The 27,335-nt window shown below is 50.0% G+C and overlaps 1 protein-coding gene across 1 annotated transcript in view; it reads left to right on the top strand.

The window, feature by feature from the left end:
* HPSE2 (heparanase 2 (inactive)) overlaps positions 1-27,335 on the top strand; it is a 112,880-nt gene that overhangs the window by 59,634 nt on the left and 25,911 nt on the right. The window contains exons 4-6 of the mRNA XM_074592110.1: positions 14,734-14,907; positions 15,494-15,665; positions 26,368-26,415. Coding sequence (XP_074448211.1) covers positions 14,734-14,907; positions 15,494-15,665; positions 26,368-26,415 — 394 coding nt within the window. The remainder of the gene's footprint in view (positions 1-14,733; positions 14,908-15,493; positions 15,666-26,367; positions 26,416-27,335) is intronic.

Here is a 27,335-nt window from a genome sequence, read left to right on the forward strand (position 1 = left end):
CTTCTTGCTTGCATGGCTAAAAGTGCTCTTGAAAGATGTAGTCATCTGTTTCTATACAGACGCACAGAAGATATTTCCCATTGCTCTCTAAATCACTGTAGGTATTGACTTCTTCACTGCCATCAGTCTTTGTAATCAAACCTGTTGTGTTGCACAGACCACCAGGTCTGGTCAGTGTGCCCTTGGGGGTTGGGGCTGCTGGAAAGAGGCCAGGGCTTCCCGAGTTTGCTGCCTTCCTCCTGGGCACCCTCCGTCTCTCTCCATTTTCTCTCCAGGAGGAGCTTCTGGAGCTTGACTTACCCTTCTGGTGTCCAACCTCTCACTCTGTTGGTGGATGCTGATATAGCACAAGAGCGTGTGGAAACCCAGGCTGGTGGTTGCAAACCTGGTTTGAGGGTTCATAATTTTACCCTGTCATCTCTCTTTAGATGGGAATTCCTTATGCTAAAGCTTCAGACTGAGGGCTCGAGGAGACGACCTGAAATCTGAGTGAGAATCTGTTGAGTCGTTTCTGGGTGCTGTGAGCATAAATATATTTCCCACTTCTGAAAGTGTAACATTTATCAAGTGTACAATAACGCACAACCAGCCTCATTTTGTGGGATCAGGCTTCCAACATCCACAGCCCTCAGCAATAAATGGAGCAATGTCATTGCTAAGCTGGAAAGTAAATTCTTTTGAAGTGTTTCCTCCCAGGACAAGACCTAGTCTTTTCTTCCAACTGCTAACACCTTCCTTTCCGCTCAGAGCAAGCCTGTAACCTTTCTCAGATATGGAAACTTTCCTGTTCTCCGCTGTCAAAAGCTTTCAGCCCTCCTTTTTTTTGGTCTTCCCCAGCATGCCGTGGTCCGTTCATCTGCCCCTCGCTGGGCTCACCTTTCCTTGCACTTCCCTCTTCTAATGCTGCCCACATGGTTCCCGTTTAATGAAGGTGGGAGCCAGTGGGCATATCCCATATGTGATCTGAGGGGATGGGATTCTCAGGTGGAATTATTTAATTAGGGACTGCCGGGCAGTTTGGGGGGAATTTATTTTAATAAGTTGATTTCAATATTTTCCACACATTTATTTTTCGGTGGAGATTATGCCATATCCAGAAAGATAATTGTTCACTTAGCCGGCGAGATACATTCTGTTAAACCCTGAGAAATTGTGCTTCTTTAGATCAACCTTTATCCCCAAGAATTGTCTCGGAAGGCTGTCTATTCTGGCTGGGGGCAGAATCCCTTTCAGAGGCTTAACGGTGGTTATTTGCTTAGCTGAGTCAGTTTAAAAATCTGACAAGTATATCGCAAAAATCTCAGATCCCTCTCCCAGAAGGCAAGCCAATGACACCATTAGCTTAATCCAGCACCTCATATACTCGATTTTAATGCGACTCCTTAGCTCCAGAATATGATGTATTTTCAGTTGAAGGATTTGTGTTCCAGTAGTAAGAGGGGAGAAGGAGGGAGGGCCGTGCTGTAGGTCACTCAGCAGTTGGGTACACAGCTGTATTAAAAAACATGCAAGAGGGTCTCTCCGGAAAAGAGCTAACATCTGACATCTAAATCCATTCGTCGATTGGCGTAACTCACGGCAGAGCCTTTTGCTGCGTGTTTAGCCGAGTCCCATGTACTACGAGCGAGCCGCGCTCTCACCTCCCTCCTCTGCCTACGTGGCTCCCTGCGTTTTTGACAGCCACCTCTAGGCATGATACAATTTAATGGATGATATTTGGAGCTACTGTCCTGGCAGGCGGCGCGAGCACCCCTCTCCATCTCCACAGCGACCGCGGATGTGCTAACTAGCGCGGAGGAGTTGTGCTGGCAGCAGTGGCTGCGGAGTTAACTGTTGTGAAATTTAACATCCACCCCATCCAAGTCCGTGTATCTGCAGTGTTGATCCCCAGGGGTGGGCTGGCTTTGGGTCGTTCTCCGGGAAGATAAAGAGGTATAGAGCTCCTATGGAGTTCACCTGAGCTGCTTTTGGTGTTTGCTTCACAAGGAGTCATGCCCGTTCTTCCCTGCTCACCTTGAAAAGACAAAGAAAAGCAGTTCTGATGATGATATCTCCATTGCAGTAAAGCTGGAGGAGACACATTGCCCTGAAATGCTGAGAGGGGAAGCTAAAAGTGTCGGGGATGCGTCTGGGTCCAGGGGAGTAGCGCAGTAATAACACTTCCAGCATACCAGGAGTAAAACTGTTTCAGCAAAGGGCAGCATTATTGCAAGAGGGCATGCTGATAATGGCAAAATTCTGGGTGAAAATGCAGAAAAAGTATTTATTGAATACATATGAATCTTCTGCGTTTGACAAAAAGAAATCTGACACAGATTTTATAGTGATAACTGAGCACTTTTGTGGTTTAGGTTTCCTAAGTGGTCTTTCATCTGTTCCTTCCCTCTTCAGGTCTGCTCCTGTTTCACACTTAAAGTTAATGTAATTAACAGCCATGTCACAGTTAATTGTTTCTATGAAAACTAAAGCAAAGAGCTGTGTCTTTGTCAATACGTTGTTTACTCTATTGCACTGAGTTATGGATTGGTATTTTTCTCTTTTTTCCTCTTATTTGTATGTATTTGCAGGGTATTTTCCTGCTGTGCTTTCTGCTGCTCTCTCCCCTGGACCCACAGCACAGCTGTTGCCTCTCCATGTCTCACTGGTTGGGAAATGCTGTCTTAAACTCCCTTCCCCAGAGATCCTCTTGACCTGTGCCCTGAATTTGTTCAAATTTGCTTTTTTTGAAATACATTATCTTTAATCCGTTGTTCTTGTTCCTTCACTGCCTTAAGTTGCTGAACTTTATGGTTTTGTAACCACTTGCAGTCAAATTTACTTCCAGTTTTAGACTATTAATCAACTTTCTGTATCAATAATATCCAAGTAATAAACATCCCCTCCCCTGCTACTTTCCCTTCTCCAGAGCAACTTTTCCCCACGCATTCCAGCAGCTTGGTGTGTCTGGGACCTGCCCTGCTCTGTCTTTAGCAGATGCCAGAGTAATTAAAATTACCTGTTCCTACCAACTCCAATTATTTGGCTGCTTCAGTCAGATGCTCAAAAAGGTCTCGTCCATGTCCTCTTTCTGGTTAGTGGAGCTAACTTGTCTCTTTCTCTGTCCCTAGGGACATGCACAGTCTGTTTCTCACCTCTTGAACCCTGAAGTGTTCTTCATACAAAAAAATCCCTTCCTATTTCCTTCTTCTGTTTCCTAAACAAGTTACATCTTCTCATATCGGTATTCCCCTCCAATGATGTCTTTCTATGAAGCGCGTGTGAGGCTGAATGCTGTAGTTGTATATGAGGGCTTTAAAGTCATCTTGTTTATTCCCTGTTCTCCTGGCATTTATGTGCAGATGTATAACATGCCCAGAAGGCTGCCCTGTTATTCTCACTCAGAGTTTTTCTCTGAGCCTACTGCAATTTCCCTTTCCCGTAGCCATATCCCAAGCCTTCAGTTGGCTTTGGGCCACTCGATGGCTTTTGTGCGCGGTTCCCTTCAGACCTAGTTTCCAGACCTGTCTCTAGGTTGGAGAGGTACCAACCATCTTCACCCAGAAGCTGCTTTTTCCGTCATCCTCTCCCTGCAGAAGACCATCTCGCCTCGGTGGCAGCCGGGCACTCAAGCACGGCTCTGGGGCTGGTGCAGAGCAGCAGGAGCCCGAGCAGATGTATCCTCCCTCAGCACATCAGTAGTGTTTCGTGAGATCCTAAATGTCATGCACAGCAGCGGTTTCGTGACATAGACTTGTAGGACAGCAGAGCTACAGAATTGGTTGGAAGCACAGAAGAACTTGCATTACTGTGAAGGTACCGAAGACCCTCAACAAATGCTGTTTAATGAAAGTATATTTAGAGGGGGCTTGATCTTAATCTTGAGCTATCCAGAAGAAACAGAAACCTAGCAGGCAGGGGTATAGCAAGATCCAGTCACTAGAAGGCCAAAACAGGTAAGTTTGGACGAGAAGCCAGGTGCCTATTTTGACCACGGACATTGAATAACTGCAACATTTTACATGGGGACAGGCTGATTTCCATACTTGCAGCAAATTTTAAGCCGGTGGTGGATACCTTTACGAAAGATCTGATCTGTCCTGCTGAGGGACTGGGTTTGACTCCTGCACTCCTTGTGTGCGTCCCGGGCTGCGTGGTGCAGGTCATCAGGCTAACGACGCTGGCCTTTTCCGGACATTCGTCTGTGCCTCCGAAATCAGGTTCAGACTCCACCCTGTGTGCTTTGGTACAAGATTCCCCCAAAGATTAGCCGGGGTGGAGCTCCTGCCAAACCGGGTCCCTCCAGCTGAGCCGTATCTGCGAGCCCAGAGGAGCAGGAAGAGCCAGGGCCAGTTCCTTCAAATATTTTACAGATTAAGACCAGGGTCTGGGATCCTGTGGGAAGTCGGCGGAGTTCGCAGACCCCGGCGGGTTGTGGTCCTTGCTGCAGCGCTGGCCACCTGCGCCGATAATTGCCGTCTTCCTTCCTCATCCTCCTCGCTTGGTCGTTGGCTATGGCGTTGAGAGGCAGTGACACTCGGCAGCGTGGACGAGCCCTCTGACATGATTTGAGTGCAGCTGGAGGCATCTACTTTAGCCTTGAAAATGCCTCTTCTCTTTGGCAGTGCTTTGTGTTTACTATAACGCTGTCTGTAATGTGCAAAAGTACATTTCTGTTTTAACTTCCTCCTTTATGTACTAAAGAGTGTGGTTTTAATTAAGGATTTCAGATTGAAACATTTCCGGTTTTCTGCGTTGTTTTTTGGTTGGATTTTTTTTTTTTTTTTTTTTTTTTTTTGTTGGGACAGTTTTCAGTTAAAATGTTTCAAAGTTTTGAAAAATACCAGATGCCCAGCTCACAAAGTGTGCGAAGAGCCCTAGTCACTCCCTCTTCCTCCCAGGGAGATCAGCTGCTCCGCCGAGACGGGAACAGCCAGGAACGGCCGATGGCGAGAACGGGGTCAGCAAACAGGAGAGGACGGGCCGGGACTGGGATCGGTGGTTTTCACGACCACGGCTCCTCGCACGAGAGGAAACCTTAACTCAGACCCGTAAAACGACGAAGCACCTGATTCTTGTGGGTTCTGCTTTTAGGGGTTGTAAGAGGAGATGGGCAGATCCCTGCCTAACGGCAGAGCATCTCTCTCCGTCGCAGCGCCCGCTGGCGAGGGGCGTCAGACCTGCCCCTGCCATCCCTGGCCGCCGGCCGCAGCCCCCACCCACGGGGAAGCGAAGCCAACCCAAACAACTTGTAAAATAAAACGGGTGTTTTGCTGCACGTCCACTGCCGTGAAAAGGAAAAATAAAAGCAAGCCAGATCTGAGCTCTCCTGGTTGTAGGAGAGCTTAAAAATGTCCTGTAAAGGCACCCAAATTTTTTCAAAACAGCAGGCCATGAAAATTATGTTAAAACCAGGTTTCTCGAGCCAGTCCCATGATTTTTGGGAGTTTGACTCATGATTTTTGAATGTTGGGGTTTGGCAACGCTGAAGTCCTCCGTATGAATCTGTTCCCAATGCGGTATTTCAGCGTCCTAGCATGACGGATCGGTGTCACTGTCCTCTGGAGCAGCAGGGGGACACCTGGGGGGCAGGAGGGAGAGAGGGGTCTGGGGATGCTGTCGGGTGGGTCTGGCGCACATCCCTGCGCGAGGCTCTTCCGAACCCAGCCGTGTGTCTGCCACATGACGGCAGCTCAGGCAGCGAAAACTGAGCATGTATGGGAGCTGCTGGCCGGGCTGAAGGGAATCGGTTAGCTAGAGGCACAGATTACCTGGGTTAAGCATTTTACTGAGATTAAATTAATGTTAAAATCATGCTTTGTAGCTGTACATCTCTCATTGCAGTTTAGCACGTGCACAGGGTGTTGCTCAGCCCATGCTGCCCCCCTCACTTTTTGCAGGAAAGCGCCGAAAACATCCATCCTCTTGCTTGCAGCACTTCAGGTGCTGCCGAGAAAAAGTATTTATAGAGAAAGTGTCTGCCTTGCAACTGTGTTACCTGGAAAGAATGCAGGTATGCAAAGAATGGAGGCAGCTTGCCTGAGCAGCAAGTGATGCGCGGGGGAGTGGGTCCCCGAGATGGCTGCTGTCATCTGCTCCGCAGGCAGGATGAGGTGAGCGTGGGGACAGGCATGGTACCTGCCCTTGAGTCTTCTCGCTCTGGCTCGTGTTACAGTGTACGGCTGTACAGCAAGCTATGGCGTTATCTGGTACACATCTGCGTGGGTTTGGGCTGCAAGGGTTTTCCCATGCCTGGGAGGTGAGACTCGGTTGCAGGAGGAGATCCCCCTCCATGTGGCTTCCTCAGCTGGGAAGCAGCACCATGCAGGGACCAAGTCACCTCTCCTCCCTGGCAGCGCTGAAATGTCTCACATTTGCGCCTCAAGCCAGCTTTAAAGCATATAAATCATCATTTCCCCCACCCGTGGGTAATGCTCTGCAGCTGCCCATGTACCCCTGCCTTAAAGCCCCCCATCCCGATGTGATCCACAGCCCCGTCCTCCCCGCAAGGCAGCTGGGGAGGTCAATTTTGTCCTCCCATCGGCCATCCCCATCCATCTCCAGCTGCCTGCCTATTTGGGAGCTCACGGATCGCTTAGTGCTTGAAGAGCTGACCACTTCTTGCCTATTTGGGAATGCTTTTAAATTGTTCCAGAAACTGCTGTTTGTTGATAAATCGGGGCGATCGCAGCGAAGTGTTTTAGCTAAACTGTGTAAAAGAAGGAATGAGCTGCAGCGCAGCACTGCCAGCTGTCATTGGATTTAGAAACACACATCATAGATTTTGCTGCTTTTCAGACAGCTGCGCTTATAGCTGCTCTTATAGCCATATAAAACAGTCATTCTGTCAGCAAACGGTCTGGCAGCGGAGCCGGGTTCTCTCCGCAGCCGTGTTCCCAAGCTCAGCGGGTTCGCTCCCTCCACATGCATCGGTGAAGCCCGGAGGAAGGCGGCTTCATAGCACTGGCTGTAACCTGTCCCCAACATCGTAGCTTCGCCCGGAGTAAAGAGCAAAAGGCTGGGCTGTGCCCCCCGCCGCCTGTGCAGGGGATGGTGCTGGCAGGGCTTGTCTTCAGCACCCAGGGTCGTTAGGAACGGGTAGTTGCTGCCCTGAGAGGGTGTTTGGGTTTTTTTTTTACCCCAAATGTGCAGTTGGTGCTCGAGGGTCTGGCTGATGTACAGACCACAGCTTGTTATAGCAGTACTCACGGAGAGCAGGCCCTGTCCTCTGTGGTCTGTCCTATTCGGACTCTGGAGCTAAAGCTGAGAGCCCCAGGGACCACAATTAGATTTTACAGGATTTCCTCAAAGGAAGGGAAATAGTGCCGATTTATCAAATTTGAAGCTTTTCACAGGAACAATATCGTTTTCAATAAAACCATGTCCAGGAAGGATTTCTGACATAACAGAACAACTTCAAATGCCCGCTCAATGTAGCGTTTGAGTATTTTATATGCATTTTAGTTGCGTTCCTTTATACAAAGTGGAACGACTTCAAGCAAACCAGCCTCACTGCATCAGGAGGCTGCTCCACAAGTGAGCTATGAGAGTGGGAGGGAGTTACTGCTGCGCGCGCTGTTTCGCACCGATGCCTTGGGCAAGCGGTGTCAGTGAGAAGCAGCTGCCACTCAGGCTGTCGCCGTCTCTCGGTGGGACGGGCTGCCTCCCACAGAGGCTCCGTGGATGCCCAGCGGTTGCAGACACGCCGGAGCAGCCAGGATGCTGATGAGCTGTACCTGTGTTTTCCCTGGAGTGGTTTCCATGGCTCAAACCTGGGGATCTGGGGTGGCCAACAAGGTGCACAAGAGCTGGTGGTGCTCACGGTCTTACTGTCTCTTGCTCTCTTCTTCTGCTCTGCTCAAACATGTAGCCTTCTCCCTGCCCACCTCCATTTCCCTCTGAAACTTTAGAAGATGCTGGATTCATCCTGGCCCGAAAGGGAAAATGTCTTAAGTTATGCAGCAGAAGAAAGCAGCTTTCTGAGCTGTAATGTGATCTTGGTTCCTTCTCAGGCACCAGGCTCGAACAGAGGGTTTGGAAATTGCCCCTCTGGCCATTATCTGAGCTTTACAGCATTGGGAGATTGAACCCAGATCCCCCATCTCTTCTGAAGCTCCATGTCAATTTACACTTGTTCCTAGAAACCATTACTGTCCTGTGAGCTCTTTACCACATGAGGATTGAAAACAGAGCTATTCTGCTCGTTTGAGCTCTTTTTTTTTTTTTTTTTTTTTTTTTTTGCATGAAGGCAGAGCTCAGGGCTCATTCCTTTTTCTCACCATCTGAGGCTTAAGCCCAATCCTGACTGCTATCCGACCTCGATACCATTTACACACTGAACCCGATGCCTATGGCTTTTATCTGAGCCCTTACAGCATTTGGAAGCGGGCCATGCCCCTTGTCTGGTATCAAAAGCATTATATTAATTTGGGATTCATTCCACAAAATGAGGCTGTCAGCCAGACTCCTTAGCAATTGGATATTGAACCCAGACCTCGTGGTAGTCTTCCAAGTTATATGCCAGCTGGGAACTCGGCCCACAATCCATGGCTGCCGGCCAAGCTTCTTATTGGCGAGAGATTGACACCAAGCCCCCAGACTGCTATTTCTGTACGGTGGTGTTAAGGACTAAACCTAGCTCACGTGGTCAGCATAATCACCTCTGCATTGGCAGTGAAATGAAAAATCTAGTTAAAGACTTGAATGAATATCGAGGGTCGATGTTCAGCTGCTTAAAGACCAGGGATGATGACAACAATTCCCTTGGAACAAGGCCCCCTTGATACTCCGGGGGGAATAGCCCCAGATCCCCCATCTGTCATCCAGCTGGATATAAAATCCAGGTTCTCATTAACACACAGCGCGCAGCATTTCTTTACTGGCTGGCAATATTAAAGTCAGTTCCTCCAACTTTCAGGTATTCTTCAGATGGGATTAAACTAGATCCCTTTTCTATAGCACGGCGAGGCTCTGCCAAAGCACTCCTTGTCACTCAGAGCGGACCTCCAACGCTGCACCTTGCCTTGGGAAGCCCCCAGTCCCTGCACCCCCGTAGAGCAATATAAGGAAGCCTGGGAGGTAAATGAGAGCGAGGGATGGCTCTGTGCACCTCCATCCTCTCTGGGGGAAATCGGGAGCCTGACCAGGTAGAGGGAGCATTTCAGGTGAAACGTGTGTCTGAGGCAAGCAAACTTTTTCCTCCTGCCAGTAATTTTGCCTGGGAATTCTTCAGCATCTTTACCCGGTGTGGTTTTACTGCATAGCAAAATGCTTCAGAAGACTGAATTAAAACCAAACAGCTTCCCAGCTGGGATGGTCATCATTAGAATGCAATTTCCAGCAACTGTGTGGGTTTCTTGGTAGCCTCGAAATCTTTAAAATTCTCTTTAAACAGCAACTTTGAAGGAACGGCTTAGCATGCAGCTAGAATAGGAAAATCTTCCCGTGATCCAGTGGATCAAGGTGGATGCTGTAGTGCATACGGACAGTGTGGGATGTTGCTTTTCCTCTGAACTTGCAGTGATGGTGAAGGCTACTCCTTGGAGCTCTAACTGTGCAAATTGTGGATGGGGGAGTTCTGGTTTCCCTGTCTGAAACGCTACCGTGACTGGGGATGGAATCCATGGGAAGATTTCAAGGCAGTTTTGTAGACCTGTCCCATGGGTCTGGAGTTACTCTGATTGCCTGTTGCGTATCTTCTGAATCATGTTTATTTGCTAAGAAAACATTAAGTCCTTGCCACACACATGTGGTTTTATGAGGATTTTCAGCCCGAGAGAGCCAGTGCAAATGGGATTCAGCTGACTATGGTGGCAATTTGTTTGTAAATAAATTTTCCATGTACCCACTTGTTCTTTTATAAGCGGGAATACCTTTCTTTTTCCGTTCATTGGTCTCGCCAGCCATCTTACTCATCTCCTGTCTGAACACTCTGTGCTGCCCTTTCTGCCCCCTTCCTTTAAAGCTCTCTTTGGGCTTCTTTTTGCCAGGTCTTTCCCAACCCATTCCCTCCGCTATCTCCTGCGGGGTGCTCAAGGGGCTGGGGATGCTGCTGGCTTCGGTGCTGGCACCAGGAGCTGTGTGCGGGGATGCTCCAGGCGTTGCTCAGAATTTGTGGGGAACGCGGAGTCGAGCAGTACCCGTGATTAGTTGAAATCGTCATTTCTAGAACTGCGTTTCTTTGCTTTATCAACAGAAGGGTTCATCTGTTGTGCATTTACCGGGTCTCCCAGCTAACCTGTGGATTTGGGGAGTGCGGGGTGTGCTGCCCGCTCCCTGCTCAGCTCTCGCCCCGTTCCTCCTCAGCGCTGGCAGGCGCCGTACGTGCAAGAGACGGACGTGGTGAACGGTGGGGATGGAGGGAGAACAGGCTCTTCTTTCCTGTCCTCCTGGTTGACTTCCCAGAGTTACGAAAGCCCCCCGCACGCCGTGCCATGCCCCGCCGCCCCTCAGCCCACTGGCTGATCTCAGCCTCCCTCTCAGCGTACGCATGAATTTCCACTCTTCGCGCTAAACCCTGCCAAAGCAAAATTCCTGGAGCAGAATAAAAAAAACGTGGAAGACTTTCAAACCCGGAGATTATTGAACTGTCCCTCTTACCAAATGGCAGTCAATGCTAATGCTCTTTGTAACGTCTCTAGTATAATGTTTAATTCAGTAACTACAATTGGAAAGTCTTTCCAATTATTTTAAACTGCCAGAGACGTTTTAATGCGCCTCAGATTTTGTGTTGGCATGCCACAGCTAAGTGCCATGCATCTTTCAGAGAACTTTAAAATTTAGCCTCGTATAAAAAGGAGAAAAATGGGAAAGAATCCCAAAGGACATACTTGTCCCATGAACGCCACCACCATTTGTGGCCTCGCAGACACCTTCTCCTGCATTTTGAAATTGTTTGTCTCCCTCTGTGCAGGGTGAGAGAGGCATGCAGACAGCCAAAATCTTTAATTCCTGTGCAGAGTTTCAGCTGAGGGCAGGGTTGCGAGCAGATCTTCACTGGCGGCCACCCAGCCCATGCATCGTCGGGTGGTATTCGCTCTCCAGATGCGTCCAAGCCTCCGCAACCGAGGATGTAAAAGGCTGAGAAAGCCCAAAGATCTTCTAATTTCTTTTTTTGTGCCAGAGCCCTGGGGCCTCGGTCTCAGCCTACTGGCTGCTGTTAGTCCCAAACCCACCGAGGCAGGCGCCCGTCCCCCCTGAAACCTGCCAGCGACTGGAGGGAGCGGAGCACGTAGCTTTGCTGCCGCGGTCAGCCTTGCTCCAACTACGTGAGCATTAGTAAGCGGCAGAATCTGACTCTCAGCACCCTTGTCCTTTTTTTTTTTTCTCTTTTGCCTCTTTTTTTCCTCTTTTTTTTTTTTTCTTTATTCCTTCTCCCTGAGCTCAGTGGCACGTGAGCGCTGAGCGTGTGCACCTCCGCACCGGGCGGAGGGGGAGAAGGGGCAGGGAGAACATCTTATGAATCCAGTTCTGCTCTGTTAAGATTCATTCTGGTACGACAATGGCTTTTTCTATTGAAATGCTTTGTGAAAGCCTTGCCTAATGATCTGCTACCTGGGGAAAGGTTAAATTCCTGGAAGATTTTCTCTGTTTGATGAAGAAAAAACAGTGCAATTATCCGGAATTCAAAGTGAGTTTTAGCCAGCTGTTAATAATACTGCGATTCTTCATGTTCTCATTACTCAGAAGTACTGTGGCCATCCCTAGTCATGGCAGTAAAATATTTATAGCATTCTCTTTTGGCCCTGTTTGTACTTATGGAGGGCTGGACATCACTTGAGGTCGTCTAAATGTGTTTCTTTTTGTGCTTTAGCCACCCATGACAGTACTCTTCTCATCTAACCGCAGCTGTCTGCGACGGAGATGCCCAGTTTAAGGCAGTCACCTCGGGAGGGGTCAGACGTGCCCTTTAACCACTAACAGTTGGGCATCTTGTGCAAACTGGTCGTCAAGGCTCTGCTACAGTCACTGGAGAGACTGGTGCTTCTAGATTCACACTATCCTCAGAGAGCTGCCAAGGATGAAGGAGATAAATGGGCTTGATACCTGATCCTCTTGATAACCAAGAGTGGCCATATTAACAATCTGGCTTGATGCAGAGATCGGTTCGTTAGCAGTTTTCTGCTCCGTGCAGCCTCGTTGCAGTCTGCGGGTCGGTTTGTGAGACCACTGGAAACCTGCGGGAGCAACCCCCAGACATCTGTGCGTTTCTCCTAGCTCTCTTCCCGATCGCTGAGGTTTCCAGCTTGGAAAGTCATGGCAGAACGCGAAATACACGTGGCATCTCTCGTCCAGGCGCATGGAAACAAAATAAGTGTCATGGGGAAAATATAATTTCACAGTGGCAGGCCCTGCGCTGGGATAAACAGACGGCTTGTTTCCTCTGGTGGATGCATGGAAAATCAATTCCCAGTCCTCTGCAGAGGCTCCTAAACGTGAACCAAATCCCCTCCTGTAGCACTTAAGAACTACAACTGTTTTGCACCAGCGAACAGGTTTCATTTCTAGCAGGAGAACCGCAGGGAACACCTTTTTGCTATCTTCATGCTGTCATTTAGGGGTCTATCTTATCCTCTTTATAGAAATCTCATTTCAAGTGCAGCTTTTTGCCCGGAGGTCTGAAGTAAATGAGTATTAAGTAACTGTATCTGTCTCTAATTCACTAAACATCCAGAGAAAACAGCTAATGTGCCTGAACCAGTGGGATGAATACATTAGATTAATCTAATTCAGCTACTTTTCACTCAAAAAACCAGTAGCGTTCAGAAAAAGATTGTGAAAGGGATTAGGAATTTCTTTTCCACATTTTTCCTTTCTTCTCCTTTCCATGACTTTGCTGCGTTCCATTAAATGTTAGCTATTCAGTTAGCTTATTTCCTTGACCCTCCTTAAAATGTTGCTTTTGAAATAAGTTTATTCTTCTCAGACCTCAGAGCTGGCTCCGTATTCGCTGAGGTTTTCAGTGACCAGGAAAGGCGACAGAATAAATGCAGACATACAGGCTGGGAGCAGCTTATCCCAACCGGAGCAAGCATCTCCTGGCTGTCACCATCTCGCTTGTACCTTGGTCCGGTGGTGCGGGCACGGGGAGTCTCTGAGCATCGCCCCTGGGCTTAGAGCAGCTCCCTGAGCAATGCGGTCACCTCCTCTCCATCCCCTTCAGCTCCCTCGGCCACGGCAGTGCATGCTAGCACCTTAGTGCCGTGGCATGTATGTATCTTCCGCTCCTTTATACCCCTCTTTATTGGAAATGTGTAGAGAGACCCAGAGCAGGTTGCCTACACCCTTCAGTTTGACAGCAAATTACTGGTAGCTGCCCTCGGTGAGTGTATTTCTCACTGCAGCTCAGCCTAGATCAGGGTTACCTCACTTTCTGGAGAGAACATCACGTGCAATCTTGTCAAAAGCCTTCAAAACCATCAAGGTACAAGACCTAAACGGCTGCTTTGCTGCCCGCAGGCCCTGCTCTCCTGTCAGTAGATTGCTTCAGTGTGATTTGTTCTTGACACATTCCTGTGGCTGTTGATCATCTCCTTATATTTTGTAAGTGCTGACAAGCAGCTTGATTATTTGTCCAAGTATTTTTCTGGGACCCGAAGCCGGTCTGCCTACTCCATAATTCCCCAGCGCCTCCTTCCCATCTTCTGAAAGTGGAGCCCTCGGTCCGCCCTCCCCAGCCCCCTGGAACCTCCCCATCCCCGGTGGCTCCTCGCCGTCAAGTGGATGCATCTCCGAGGCTGCTTCAGGAAGCTCGCGGAGTGTCCTGGGATGCAGTTCAACAGGCAGGGATGATTGAAAACACCACAGTTATCTAATTACTCTCTAACAGAATCTCCTCTTGCTGTCGCGTGAGTTCTTATCCTGCAAACGCTGGCATTAGCTTCATCAGACATTTGATTGCGCTTGGGTTTTTAGGGAAGACAGAAGCAAAAAAAAAAAGGTATTAAGCATTTTGGCTCTCCCAGCAGTGCCCTGTCACTTCTCCCTCAATAGTGCAGCAGGTCTTTCTTTGGTGTCTGCTTCTCCTGCTGGCTGGTGCCCTGCTGCTCATCGAGGCCACAGCACGGCCTCGTGCCAGCCGGGGAGCTTTGGGACCGGCAGGTAGGGCACAAATCCCACAAAGACCCCAGGACGGCCACCCCAGCAGCAGGGCTTGGCCGTGCTGTCACCCTCCTCTCTCCCCGAGCTCAAGAGGTGGCACGAAGCTCCTCTTTCTGTGCACAGAGCAGAGGTTAGCCGGGTGCCTGGGGCCCACCTTGGAGGCTCTACTTGGTTATTGCTGGGGCTTGGTTACTGCTCAGGGGGCGGTGGGAGCCAAGAGCAGGCTGCGGTGGTGGACAGGAGAGGTGGACGAGAGCTGGGGTGGTGGTTTCCTCCTCTGCTCCCCAAGCAGCGCAGAGGTCTGCTCTGAAAGAAATGCAAGGCAGGATAAGCACGGAAAAGGCTGAACTGTCCTTGCCAAGAGCAGATGAAAAGAGATGTTATAAAGTCACTTGTCTCTGGTAACACGGCCCCTAGCTCTGACACAGTGGTGGAGGGCATCCAAGTTTTATGCTGGAAGGAGATGAGCCCACACTTGGAATCCTATCCCGGTTTCAAAGGTCAGGTGCATTTCTGCGGTTACAGATGTCGTGGGGATGGCATTTGACCCTGGCTCATCCTACACAGAAGCCAAGGTCTGATGGACAGCGGGATCATTTGAACCTCCCTGGAACTAGCTTTCATTTGAATTACAAGCTGTTTTTTGTTTCTTCCCAGCCAGGTCTCTAGACAAACTCTATAACTTTGCTGACTGCTCTGGCCTTCACCTGATCTTTGCACTGAATGCTTTGCGCCGAAATCCCAACAACTCCTGGAACAGCTCCAACGCTCTCAGCCTGCTGAAGTACAGTGCCAGCAAGAAGTACAACATCTCCTGGGAGCTGGGCAACGGTGAGTGTGGGAACAGGAGGGTCACGGGAACAGAGCTTGCTGTAGCAGACAGGTATTCCCTTTTGGAAAAGGATATTTGCAAATCCCAGGATGTTTTGCCAATGTAGGTTCAGAGGGATTTAAAGGCCCCTGCTATAAGGCGGCACCATCGCTAAGACAGACCTGGAGCGTGTTTGCAGCTTAGCTGGATGTTTCCATCAGTTGGTATTAAACACGTGAAATGCTTTTGCCCTGGCTACCGGGTTCAGCCGGTCCTGGGGTGGGCAGACCAGCAGCTGTATGGACTTGCATGGTGGCTGCAGTGCCCGGGGAAGCGGGGTACCCTAGAGGGACAAGAGCATGATGCCAAGGTGCAGGTCCTTCACCCAGCATACAGCAAAAGGGACATGGGAGGAGATGCTGGCACAGGAGAGCGAGAGATGGCCCTCATCCACACCTCTGAGGCTCCTTCTGCTGCCCCGCGGAGCAGGCAGGCAGCTCTGCAGAGCTCAAGCTGTGCGACAGCGTGTGAGCTGTGTGTCTCTCCGGAAGCGCGGATGAAGGAGCAGAGCTGGCAAGCCTTGCTTGTCTATTTTTATTTTCCCAGAGCCCAATAACTATCGGACCCTGATCGGCCGCTCGGTGAACGGCAGCCAGCTGGGGAAGGACTACATCCAGCTGAGAAGCCTGCTGCAGCTTATCCGCACTTATTCCAGAGCAAACCTCTATGGGCCAAACATTGGGAGGCCTAGAAAGAACGTCATCGCTCTCCTGGAAGGGTAAGTGATGTTGCTTTGATCAAGAAGAGATCAGAAACCTCTCCTGGGACTGATACCCTTTGTAGCAGGTAGACTTGCTCTTTGGCTTCCCAATATCCAAGAGCTGCCAGGGCAGAGAGGCTCTGCAGTTCAGCCACCGCAGTACCAGGGGCTTGGGGACATGGTCGTTTGTGCTGCTAAATTTCTACAGAGGTCCCTGGTGGGGTTTTGGGCTGGTCTGACTAATGCTCTCCCAAGTATTCCCAGTGTTTCCCAATTATAGGCAGACTGAGGTGCCCACCTTGTTTGGATGTGAAGATGACTCAGTGGTGCGGATGCAGGCTGCTACATGCCTGTGGGCTTCAGGGCCAGGAGGTGGGTCCTGGCACCCCTTACCAGTGTAGAAGTGGTCTCAGAGTCCTCCTGGACAAATTGCTTTGCTCTTCCACTTTGGTGGCTGCTTCTCCCCGTGCTTTCTCCATCTGTGTAGAGGGAGAACCTGTAGCAACTTTCTTTGCTGGCCAAGCCCTCTGCTCCTTCCTAGGAGAACTGGCATGTCCCTAGTTTGGGGAGGCCAGCGGTGGAGAAGGAATGGTGACAGTGAGGGACGCAGACACCTGGAGGTGACATTGGACAGCTACAGGAACCAGGGAGGTGTGGGAGCCTGCTGGCAGCAGGAATTGGGACTGTGCAGCTCGAAGACCTTGCAGCAGAGGGGAAATTCCCTGCAGGACTGTAAACAGAAACTCCAGTGCAGAGGGCTGGGCAGGGGGAGGTGTGGAAGGGACTCTGCTGGGAGCAAAGCTGGGTCTAGCATTCATTAACATCTGCATGAATGATCTGGCAGAAACAATAAACAGCACACTGATGCAGTCCCCGGCGAGGCGGGGAGGGAGCCAGGGCCAGATTCTCAGCTCTGCTGCAGCAGCACAAAGAGACCATAAAGCTGGTGGAACCAGCTGCGACGCCAGCGTCCCTCCTGCTGATGAAAGTGGGGGAGCAGCCCCTGCGCCCACCCCACGGCCGATGCTACATGGGTGCATCACTCATCAGATCCCCGACATTCGGTATGGCACGGGGGGAGTTACAAAATTTTGTGGTAGCCTTGATCAGCAGGAAATCTATTAGCGCCGGGAGGAGCGGGCTGAGTAAGGAAAACAACAGGGATGAGAGCCAAGAAGCTCTTAGAGAAAGGGAAGTCCTACTGCTGCGTTTGCCCTCCGTGCACCGCAGCCGGGTCCCAGGGAAAAGGGGTTGGAAGAGCCGAGTCGCACGGCCAGGGTGGTCCGGCAGCTCTGCGTTGCCGGAGCCGTGCTCTGGCTGACGGCGACCCCGGGAGCAAGGCTGTAGCGTACAGTCCGATGGAGAGGATGGCAGAGAAACACCATCTCGAACGAAAGGGAAGGAAGGTAAGAGCTAGTGTTTGAGCAGCCCTGGTTGATGGGATGGCGGGGGCTCTCCAGACCCTCACGTTGGTCTGAAAGAGCTGTAATGAGTGTACCTGCTCTCCAAGCTATATGCTGTTTCTCTGCTGCCATCGCTGCCTGTCATGGTGACGCTGGTCCACAGGCGCTCGAAGTGATTTCCCTCTCCCATGGAGAAACCGTGTGTCCTGCACTCCAGACCCTGGCGTCTGCCGCTCATGGCGAGCGGCACGTGCCTGCATGGCCTCACAGCCCACGGGGTCCTGTGAAACAGGAGCTGCTTGTCTTTCCACATAAAGACCCCATTATTACCAGGCAGGGCGTAGAGAGGAGGAACAAGTCTGATTACACAAAGACAAAGGGCTAAACACTCATTTACAGTATTTGGAAATGGAGTTGCAAAAGGACAAACAAATAAACCCCAGTGCCTAAGCTGCTTGACAGCATGAGCTTTATTCCCAGCAGGTCCCTGAGGTCTCTTCAGTACGGTTAGTGCTCTCGGTTAGTGCTACCGAGAGCTCTGCCTTCTGCAGGAGCATCGCGGAACCGGTCAATGGGATGTGGCTCAGCATGTGCCTGGAGCTGTCATGGCCAGGACATGCCTCTCGGCATCCTGACTGAGCCCCACACAGTCAGCACGCAGGAGAGAGGAGAAGGAATTGAGGAAGGTGCTCTCAATGGCAAGCCTGCTGTCCGCCTTGCTAGACCACCACAAATGGTCTACGTAGTGCTCACAGTAGCATGAAGGCTCCAGAGCAAATAAAGTGTGTGTGGTTAAGAGTCCTGATGATGTGAAATCTGCAAAGTTTCACTCTTATTTCAAAAAACGTGATGAACAGCAGAAGTCAGCCAGGTAGGAAGAGATATGCTAAGTGGAAGATTATGACTCAAGTGTTAAGTAAAGATGGAGGGGAGAGATGAGACACCTCAGAGCAGAAGACGGGATGTGTGGATAAGTCTGCCAGGCAAGCAGTGCCCTGTTAGACAAAGTGAGGAAGCGAGTTTTGGTGGGGGAAGTAATGGAAATGAGCTGAGATGGGAGAGGAGAGCTCAGAGAGGCCCAGGGAGTGTGATCTCCAACAGCAGAAGCTGGAGTTTGATGTTCTCCAGGGAAAGCCTCTAGAGTTACCTGAGGTGCTGAAACACTCAGAATTGTCTCACTGTGAAGCACTACTTAAAATTACATTTTCTTGTTGCTGTTGCATGCTCTGTGTTCCAAACACTGTAGTCTATTGTTTAACAATTATCTCAAGTAACCAAGATAAACTTTTTCTTTATGTTTAAACTATGTCCTGCAATAATGGTAGTGCCAACATGAATTGGGCATCGCACTCTGCCGTGCACCAGGCTCTGCCTGTCTCAGTGGTGGAAGATGAGCACCTCCAGGGCCATTCTGACCCAATCCTAGGGCTTGTCCTCCAGGGCAGGGTGGGACTGAACCCCTCCTGGGATGCCACCTTTCTCTGGGGTCTGCTAGACGGGCTAGATGATGAGTGCAGATCAGGCACCTGATGGTTTGCAGGATGTGGGGCTGTGTGCACGCTGTCCCACTGCAAAGACTGTCCCTAGGCAGGTGACACTGAGCTGTGCTGGGTGAAACCTATGCACTTTCTGATGCTGGAGGTAGGGATATGGTGAGGGGAGGAGAGCCCTGCCTGAAAGGCAGCAGCACGGGCTTTGCACGCCCTTCACCGCCGAGTTATTGCTCCTGAGTTCTTGCACCATCCTGCACGGTGCAATGTCTCAGAGCAGCCACAGAGCGTATCCATGTCGCACTGAGCTGGCAAGTCCTGGAGACTGGACCAGCACCGCTACTGCTGGTGCAAGGACGGGCTCTGCAGTGATGGAACATTGCTCCGACGGCTGGAGCCTGCTGTGCGGGAGGCTAGGAATGGTGTCTTGTGAATGCACAGGTGCAAGAGGGAATTTGTCCAGACACAACCAACAGTTGAGTTTGATGAGGTGTTAATTAGACCATTCATGCAGCCTGAGCTGTTGGAGAGCAGACCACGTTAGCTACCTACTGCGTCTGTGGGTACAGGAATCCCAGAACTGCTCAGAATTTGCTTGGGGAAAAAATTGTGAGATTCTAAGGAATTAACATAGATTTTAACAGCAGATCAGGAATCAGACACAAAGGTTAATGCATGACTGAATCACACACTCAGTGCTGGAAGAGAAGAAACATGAGGGAAAGCTATTAGGAAGAAGAGATGCTAACACGTGTTAAAGCTCAGAACATTTGGTACAAAACTTAGGCCAGCACGTCTGGGCAGATTTGGCTGGGGCCTCTCATGACCTGTTGTTCCTCAGCTGGTGTAGCCTAGTTTTTGCCACCGGACATTCACAAGCGTTGGGGAGCTGCAGTGCCAGGAGGATAAGGACTGGTGGGCACTTGTGTCCACACTAGGCTGACTGTTGATGTTCTGTGGCCACTTTGGGTCCTGAGCCTGCCGAAGCCACCAGAGAAGTGAAAATCTGTCTTGTCTGGAGCTAGAGCCTTTCCCTACCTCCTCATCCGACAGCTCCCACAGGAGCCACCAGACGTGCTGCCTCCTTGGCTTTCTGTCTGCCCTTTTTCCAGCCTTCTTGCTGCTGCTGTCACCGTTGCACATCCACCCTCTGGTCACAAAGCCACAGCAGCAGCTCTGGCCAGGTGGCAGCAGCAGACAAGAAAGCATCCACATATCAGTCCTTACCTCACAAGGCACAAGAGTTTCTCATCCTTCATGATTTTACTGCCTCCTACTCCTGATTTGTAGCACCTGTGGAGAGTTAACCAGCCGTCTGGGTCACTTTGTCTCCTTTTGGTGATGATGTCATCCTATGGTGCTCTGAAAGGAGCCCATAAAGGTGAGGAAGAACATTTGTCAATGGTAATGATGCCCTTCCTTCCTGCTAGCTGTGGACATGGTAGGGTTGGGAGGGGGCATGGAGATGATGTCTTGATTATCTGTGGGCAGCCCAGGTAGGAGTCAGGCTAAAACCTGTCCCAGGCCTCAGCCCTGACCCCTGCATCCACAAATCAGCCCCAAGGCCAGGTTCCCGTGTTGGTCCTTATGTGATGGAGAGAGATCTTAGCTTATAGCTCATGAAATGGCACAGGCTGTACACTTGGGGTCCAACATAACCAGAGGCCAAAGCAAAATCAAGGTGCAAAAGATGGGAAAGTCTTTGGTGCTATTTTTACGATGACTGCCTATGCCTTGTGTCTATGCCATCACGAGGATGAAGAGGGCTGTGGCTGTCTGAGCAGGTCAGTGCACATCAGTCGGTCCAGGAGTTGCTTTTTATCCGCTAATTGTTCTGGAGCAGCAGCCAAAGAGAGTGTATGGACAGAGCTTGTTTATTTAAATTCAAGTAGGTAAGAGAAACAAGGAGAGCCTGGAGTACGTGGTATCCAGCAGAGGGAAGGACTCTGAGGTGGGTTTCAGCAAGAAATGTAGGTATTTGTCCTGCCCTCTTGCTGACAAGGACTTCTGCCCTGTTTGACACAGGGGACTTTGTAAGCACTGCATTTTTTTAGAAGCTGTTTTGGCTGTTTGACTTCCTTTAAAAAGTACATCCTTGCTGTATTGGTCCAAGGCTCTTCAACGATGCCGCAGAGGCGAGCGCATCTCCGTCAGCAGAGCCAGAAGCTTCACCCTTATGCAAGCTACCACAAGGCTGGTGGCACAGGCTGTACCGGGACACTGAATAGGTCCAGAGAAAGAACTTTGTGTGAAAAATCAAGCCACAAGACAAGCAACATTAAACTAATGATACAAAGGGAGGAGGAGGTCACTGCAGCGTGAACTCAGGCTCTGGTAGCATTGAACTTACGAGCAAATCCATTCATAAATACATTGAAATGAGGTGCGAAGGACGTGATGAGGCATTTTGCGGTTGGTTATGTAGCAGGGTCAAGGATCTGAGATATAAGTAAAGGATTTAGCTATTGCTCTTTCAGGATGAAAGAGTTAAGGTAGTCGTTGCTGAAACTTCATCTGGATGGCTGGAATACCAAAATCGTGGTCACCTGTGTAGGAAGAACAAAATGGGTAAGAAAAGACATAGATGAGATTATGCCACTGTATCAGTACACGGTGTACCTTCATCCTGATTTCTATCTACAATCTTAGTCATTTCATCTCGGAAAAGATGTGATAGAACCAGGAGGGCTACAGGGAGAGGAGCCAAGGATGTGCGGAGGTATGTGATATCTTGATGTGAGAAGAGATTAAATAGGCCGTGCTTCTTTGGCGCAGAAGACAGACAGCTCAGAGGGAATGTTACCGAGGCCCAGGAGCCTGTGAATGATGTATATTTTCCACAGTGCAGAAAGCAGTTTGGAAGGAAGCTTTGGAAAGGAGGAGGAAGCTTTTTCAAGTGGTATGTGATGGCATTGTAGAAGTCATTGTCACAGGGTGTGGTGGAGGCCAGAGGTGTGTGTTCAGAAAGGGACTGGACAAATCAATGGTGGGAAAAAGTATCAGTGGTAATGCAACATCATGGTCCAAATGCAACCTCCAGAGTCCCTGGAGTGCAGATTACCAAGGCTGGGAGGGTCAGTCTGGGACATAAAGCCCTCTTTGCTAGAAGACTTGGGCAGCCCTACCGTACATCAGATTGGTTGAAGAAAGGTGATGCTGAGCAGAGAGAGAATACTATATAGCAGCAGGTTCATACATAGTCCCCACCAGGGTCTGTTCCCCAAAATGAAATCCCTGTCTGAAATCTGGCCCTGCAGGTCAAAGACTTTGCAGCAGCTGGGATGAGTTTGGTCTGGTACCTGTCTCTGCTGATGCAGGTATTTGATTCTTCTAACTGAAGAAGTTAGCAAGTGAAGCCTGTGCCTTACTCCCCCTCACCAACCAATTCAGACAGAAGATAAACCTATTTCTACCCCTCACTGTTGGCTGAAAGGGCAGAGATCTGCCACCCAGCTCTAGGGATCCACCACGACACCATGGGCAGGCCAGTGTTGCTCCTACATTTGGGGATTGAGGGGGGTCAGTTTGCTTTTGTAGTCCCTCAGGGAGTAGCAGATGAAATAACCCGTGTTTGTGAAGTCCAGCACCCAGGAGTCAGACGATGATGCTAAAGCACCTGGGAGCCTGTGCATCGGTAACTTGTCTCCTTGTGCAGCTGCATTCTTTGTTACACTTTTTTTTTTGTTGTTATTACTTAAAGGATGACAATCTGCAATTACCCACATGGGAAAGAGATTTCCAAAGGCAGATGGCTCTTTAAAGTATCAGGAACAAGCCTAGGAAGTTCCAGTGGCTGGAAGCTGAAGCCAGACACATTCAGATGAGAAATAACATACTTGGAGGCTAATTAACCATGGGAGCAATTTCGTTAAGGTCGCAGGATGTGCTCCATGACTGGCAAGTATTGAATCAGGACAGGAGATCTGTTTCAGAGATGTGCCCACATTCATGTGAAAATTGCGGTCCTGGGAGATGTGGCTTTGGGAGATGCTCCGGGAAAGGTCAGATTTGAGCCGTGGTTTCACAATACAGAGTTGTGGTGTCAGTACCATCTCGTGGTGTTGGAGTTCTCCTGCCCCACTCTCCCACAGCGCATTCCTGACCTGTGTCCCACCTTGTGCTAGCATTACCATTTCTGGGACAGAGCTGTGAACTATTTGGGTGACTAAGCAACACTAAATTACATTTTTATCAGTGCTTGTTTAAAAAAAAAAAGCTTGAGCCTCTGTTCTAGCTCAACACAGGCCCCACAAGTAGTAATGCTGGCACGGGATGCTGGCACACGGGCGGCTGCAAGGGTAAGGAGATGGACATATCTGAGCTCAGTGACTTTGTCTAATCATCAGTATCACAAACTCCCTGCCCGAGGCTCCTGTTCCTCTGACATGTCCTGTTTTCCCACTTAGAGATGCTGCCCCAACAGATTTTGAGCACTTTTACATTTGCCCAGGTTTCTGATGTGTGAAAGTCCTGCCAGGGACACCACACGGGCATGCCCTGGGGCTGCCACCCACCCGAATTTCTGGGCATCGCTGCAGGAGTTGCCCACGTTGCCTGCACAGCACGGGCTCAGCTTGTCCCACTGCTCCTGGATGGGGCGGGGGGGGGGGGGGGATTTACTGCACAGGCGCTGCGCGGTCCATTGGTGCTTACAGAGAAAGGCCAATGCGTAGGAAAATGGCAGATTTATTGCCATCTGTGCAGCACATGTGCAGGGACCTGAGCCCTCCCGGAAGCGTCTGGTTTGCTCTGCCTGCCCCGCGCTGCTCACACGGACATCGCGCAGTCCAGGAAATCCTGGATAAAAAGTGCCAGCGCTGGTCATTTGGGCCGTATGGATCTTCACTGGCCTCAAAATCTGTGGTCTGAGCAGCACAGGTGCTACAGGAATAAAGGGATTAGTAACATCTGTATTCCTAAAAAAAGGGTATTCGCATACCTGAGCATTACTGCATCTCCACCTGCCCTGGGCTTTCATCTCTTGCTCGTGCAGTACCACTTGTTGGCTGTTGAGCTGCTCTAGGTTCCCTTTGGAGGGTAGAGACCATTGTCCGAGTCATCTGGGGTGCTCCAGGCGCAACTTCACCGTTAAGGCAGGACTTGAAGTTTTACCAGGAACATTTGAACTTCATCCTGCAAAAATCTCAATAAAAGGAAAAAGAAAGAGGGGAGGGGAGGGGCATGGAAAGCAAAATTTGAGCTAGGTATGCATCTTTTATGGTAAAATTTGAAAATGACTGGAACTAACCGATTTATTTTGCTCTTATGGAGACAGAAGAGGAACACTAAGCAAGCCAGGGCCTTTTCTGTCCTGCTTTTTGTCTGCACTGTGATGCCTGTGTCCTCGAACAACATTTTCTCAGGAGCTTTTAAACAACAGGTGACTTGGCTTCCTAGAGACGTGGGAGATGGGACAGATGGATGTCCTGCTTCTGCTGCTCCAGGGATGCTGGAGGTTATACCCAGGGTTTGTTTTGCTTTTCAGCCCCTGCTCAAAGACCGCTGCAGCAGGTGTGTTTGCAGCAGGGCTGTGGGCACTGTGGAAGGGGCGAGGAAAACCGAAGGACTTCTTCCTCCGAGCTCAGTCTGCTCATGGTTTTGGACTGTGAGTGGAGAGTGCCAAGCTGAGCCTGGAGTGGTGATTTAGTAAAGTCCAGGATGGTTTATTTTGCAGCCAGAACAAAAAGCATTTGAGGTCAGAAAGCAAGCTGGGCTAATCTTCAAACCCAATTGCAATATATCGATCTTCAAACCCAATATAGATTGTGTTCATAATTTCAGCTTAGAGTTCATTAGTTCACTCTTGTGTGCCTTGTGCATTACACTTCAGGCAGCAGTCCCTGTACTGAGCATTTAAAACCTGGGACCTGGGTTTTTTGATCCCTTTGGCATATTTCTGCGCACTTAGCTTTGTAGAGCAGCAGCCTCTCGATCGCAGTGTTTGCAAAGTCCCCTTTTCCTTTTGAGCCAGATGAGCTGTGTGAGATGCGCGGAGTTTGCACCTCACAGGGGCTGGTCCAGCTGGACTCCTCGTCCTGCCAAGCTGGGGAGGAACCATCCCCAAACCACCACTCTGGCACTGACCTGACCCTCAAGAGACATGTAAAAGCATTTCTGAGAGGCGAGCCCGGGAACCGACGCTCACAGCACCGCGAGGCAGCAGAATCAGGGACGCATCAGTGCTGTGGGGTTTTACAGCATGTTATTGTTTTTCCATTTCTAATTGTATCTCTTCCCTCTCTGTCCACAGCAATTTATTACCACTGTCTTTGCCAGTGTCCTCTTATGCTTCACAGGGTCCAGCTGCCCTTTTGTCCCAGTCTATAATTGACCATCGTCATTAATTTAAAGTCAGAATGATTGTTTCCGAGCTATATTTAGCCTAAAGTTTGCTGCTCTTGTTTCAGACCTGATTAGAGGCTCATGTGCCGCAAAGCTTGCTGCTCTTCCCTTCCATAACAACTGGTCTGATAAAAGGTCTCATCTCTCCTCACAAACCTTCCCTTTCCTTCCCCACCCTCGATCATGGGGCTGTCCTGGGGGATTCATCCCTGTGTCCTGTTGGAGTCAGGACAATTGTGTGATTCCTGTTGTATTCCCGGAACCCCCGTGCATCAAAGAGCAGACCGAGACGATGCAGCATGGGTTTCTTTCTCGTCACACTCACTTGCTCAAGCCAGTGCCTCCTGCCATGTGTGTACATTATCACTTCCAAAATGCATCAGCTACACAGCGCATGTTACACCACTGAACAGAAAAGCGAGCCTGTCCAGCTGCTCTGTGCCTTTGTGTGTTTTCATAGCTTTCATAGGGTGCTCCTAAGCCTAAGAATAGAGTGACTGCTTGGGTTTCCTCCTGGGAGCTGCAGTTTTTCCAAGGTGCAGTTTGGGTTGCTGGAGCAGGGAGCCGGGGAGGGACTGTCTTGGATGGCAGCTAGCCTGTGCTAGAGGCTGCTGCTGGGGTAGTCACATGCGGTCCCCAAAATTAGCAATTGCTTTGGTTTTGGCATCGGCAGCATAAACAGATACACCTGTGTGGCCTCAGGTCTAGCTCAAATAGGAGCTGTCTGGAGGAGGTGTATTTTCTTTAAGATAGTTGGGTCATAAGCCATCAGGAGACCAATACAGATACATATAACTCACTGTAACCTTGTGCAGGGAAGGGCTCTGGTTAGTCACAGGAGCAGGACAGACCACAAGTGCACCCAGGTCAGAATCCCATCAGTTTGCTAGCAGCCAATGCCAAAGAAAGAGCATAAAAAAAAAAGGGAAGTATGTAGCAGTACTAGTCCAGCCTTTCCTCCCATTCTCCAATGCTCAGGGTCTTCCTGAGCTGGAAGTGGCATCTTTGCATCTAATAGCTTTGCTGGGTTTTTTTCTTCCATTTTCTTCCATTTCCCTTGCTGAGGAGCAAGGAGCTCCTCAGCTTAAACACATGTTGAGTGAAGAAGTGTCTCCCTTTGAGATGGGCATTTAAAAGGTTTTCTTTATTTGCTGTTGAGTGTTGTTGCAGTCGTAGAACTAGGTACATACCCCAAGATCTCGTTCCTGAAATGCTGTTGTGCTCAGAGAGCTCTCCCTACCTGCCCCACAATGATGCTCAGAGCTCTGGGTTTCACTCTGTTATTCTCAGCTGTGCTTGCTGCAAGCATCTGTATTAAGCGTAATTTATTCCTTCCATTTAAGGATGCAAAGGTTTCATTAGAAAGGGTCTATGAGTGTGGTGACTGCCTTTGGTATCCTGTGATGAAGGATGGGCATTGGTTGTTTTAGGACTTCCCCTGTGACAACATTGGGCTTATCTGGTTTCTTCCTCTGTTTCCCATAGGTTCATGAAAGTGGCTGGCAGCACGGTGGATGCTGTTACCTGGCAACAGTAGGTATTCACCATTCCTTCTACTTTCCGACACTAATTGCGGTGATCAGAGGATGCTGGGAGCAGAGATGATGCGCTGTCTGGTGTGAAAGGGGGCAGATGTGTGACAGCCACCTCCTCTGTCCTCCTGCTGCATTTAAATAAGCAAAAGAGGCTCTGCCCCTCCTTCAGGAGCCTCTTGAGCAAATACAAGAGGGGATGTATTAATCTTTACCACTGCAGCTGAGACAGAGGCTAAAAATACCACTGCCGGCATGCCTGGCCTGCCTGATGGCTGGAAACAAAGCCCTGCGCTGGACCTCTGAGTCCCCGGAGGCAGCTGGGAGGCCAAGGAGCTCCGGTGGTGGCTGGGTGGGGACAACAGGGAAGAAAAAAGCCACATGTGACAGGTGTATGGGACTATCTGAAAGCCCTTTTCCTTCCACCCCAACCACTCTCTCCCTGCAACCGCTGGCCTGAAGCTAAGCTGGTCTGGCCCAGAGGAGGGAGAGGCAGCTTAGTCCAATGGTAAATGCGTAATGCCCCAGTGCCCACTCCATTCTGTAAGGGTCTCGGATGTCTGTAGATGCTGTCCTACACTGCAGGTGGAGCCCCAGGAGCAGACGTTGACAAAAAGAGGGTGAACATCCAAGATCCAGGTCCCCACTGAGGCTGCCAAAGAGATGCTGATACCTGATTTTCCTCCTGGTTCCTACACGTGCTGCAGCTCAGAAGAGCAAAGCAAGCTCTGAGCTGTAGCACTGAGCGCGACAGGCACCAAGTGGAGGGAAAGGTTTTATTACCTGGGGGAAAACCCATAAACATCTTTTTACTCCTCTTATTTCCAACTGCCCCAGCCTGCACGCTGTGGCCAGAGGCAGGCTCCCCAGCAGGCTGTGGCTCCCTGCAGCGGCAGTGCCAATGCCAGTGCAAAGGTGAGG

This window comes from Larus michahellis, chromosome 6 (assembly GCF_964199755.1).
Source record: "Larus michahellis chromosome 6, bLarMic1.1, whole genome shotgun sequence".
In the NCBI taxonomy this organism is placed as follows: domain Eukaryota; kingdom Metazoa; phylum Chordata; class Aves; order Charadriiformes; family Laridae; genus Larus; species Larus michahellis.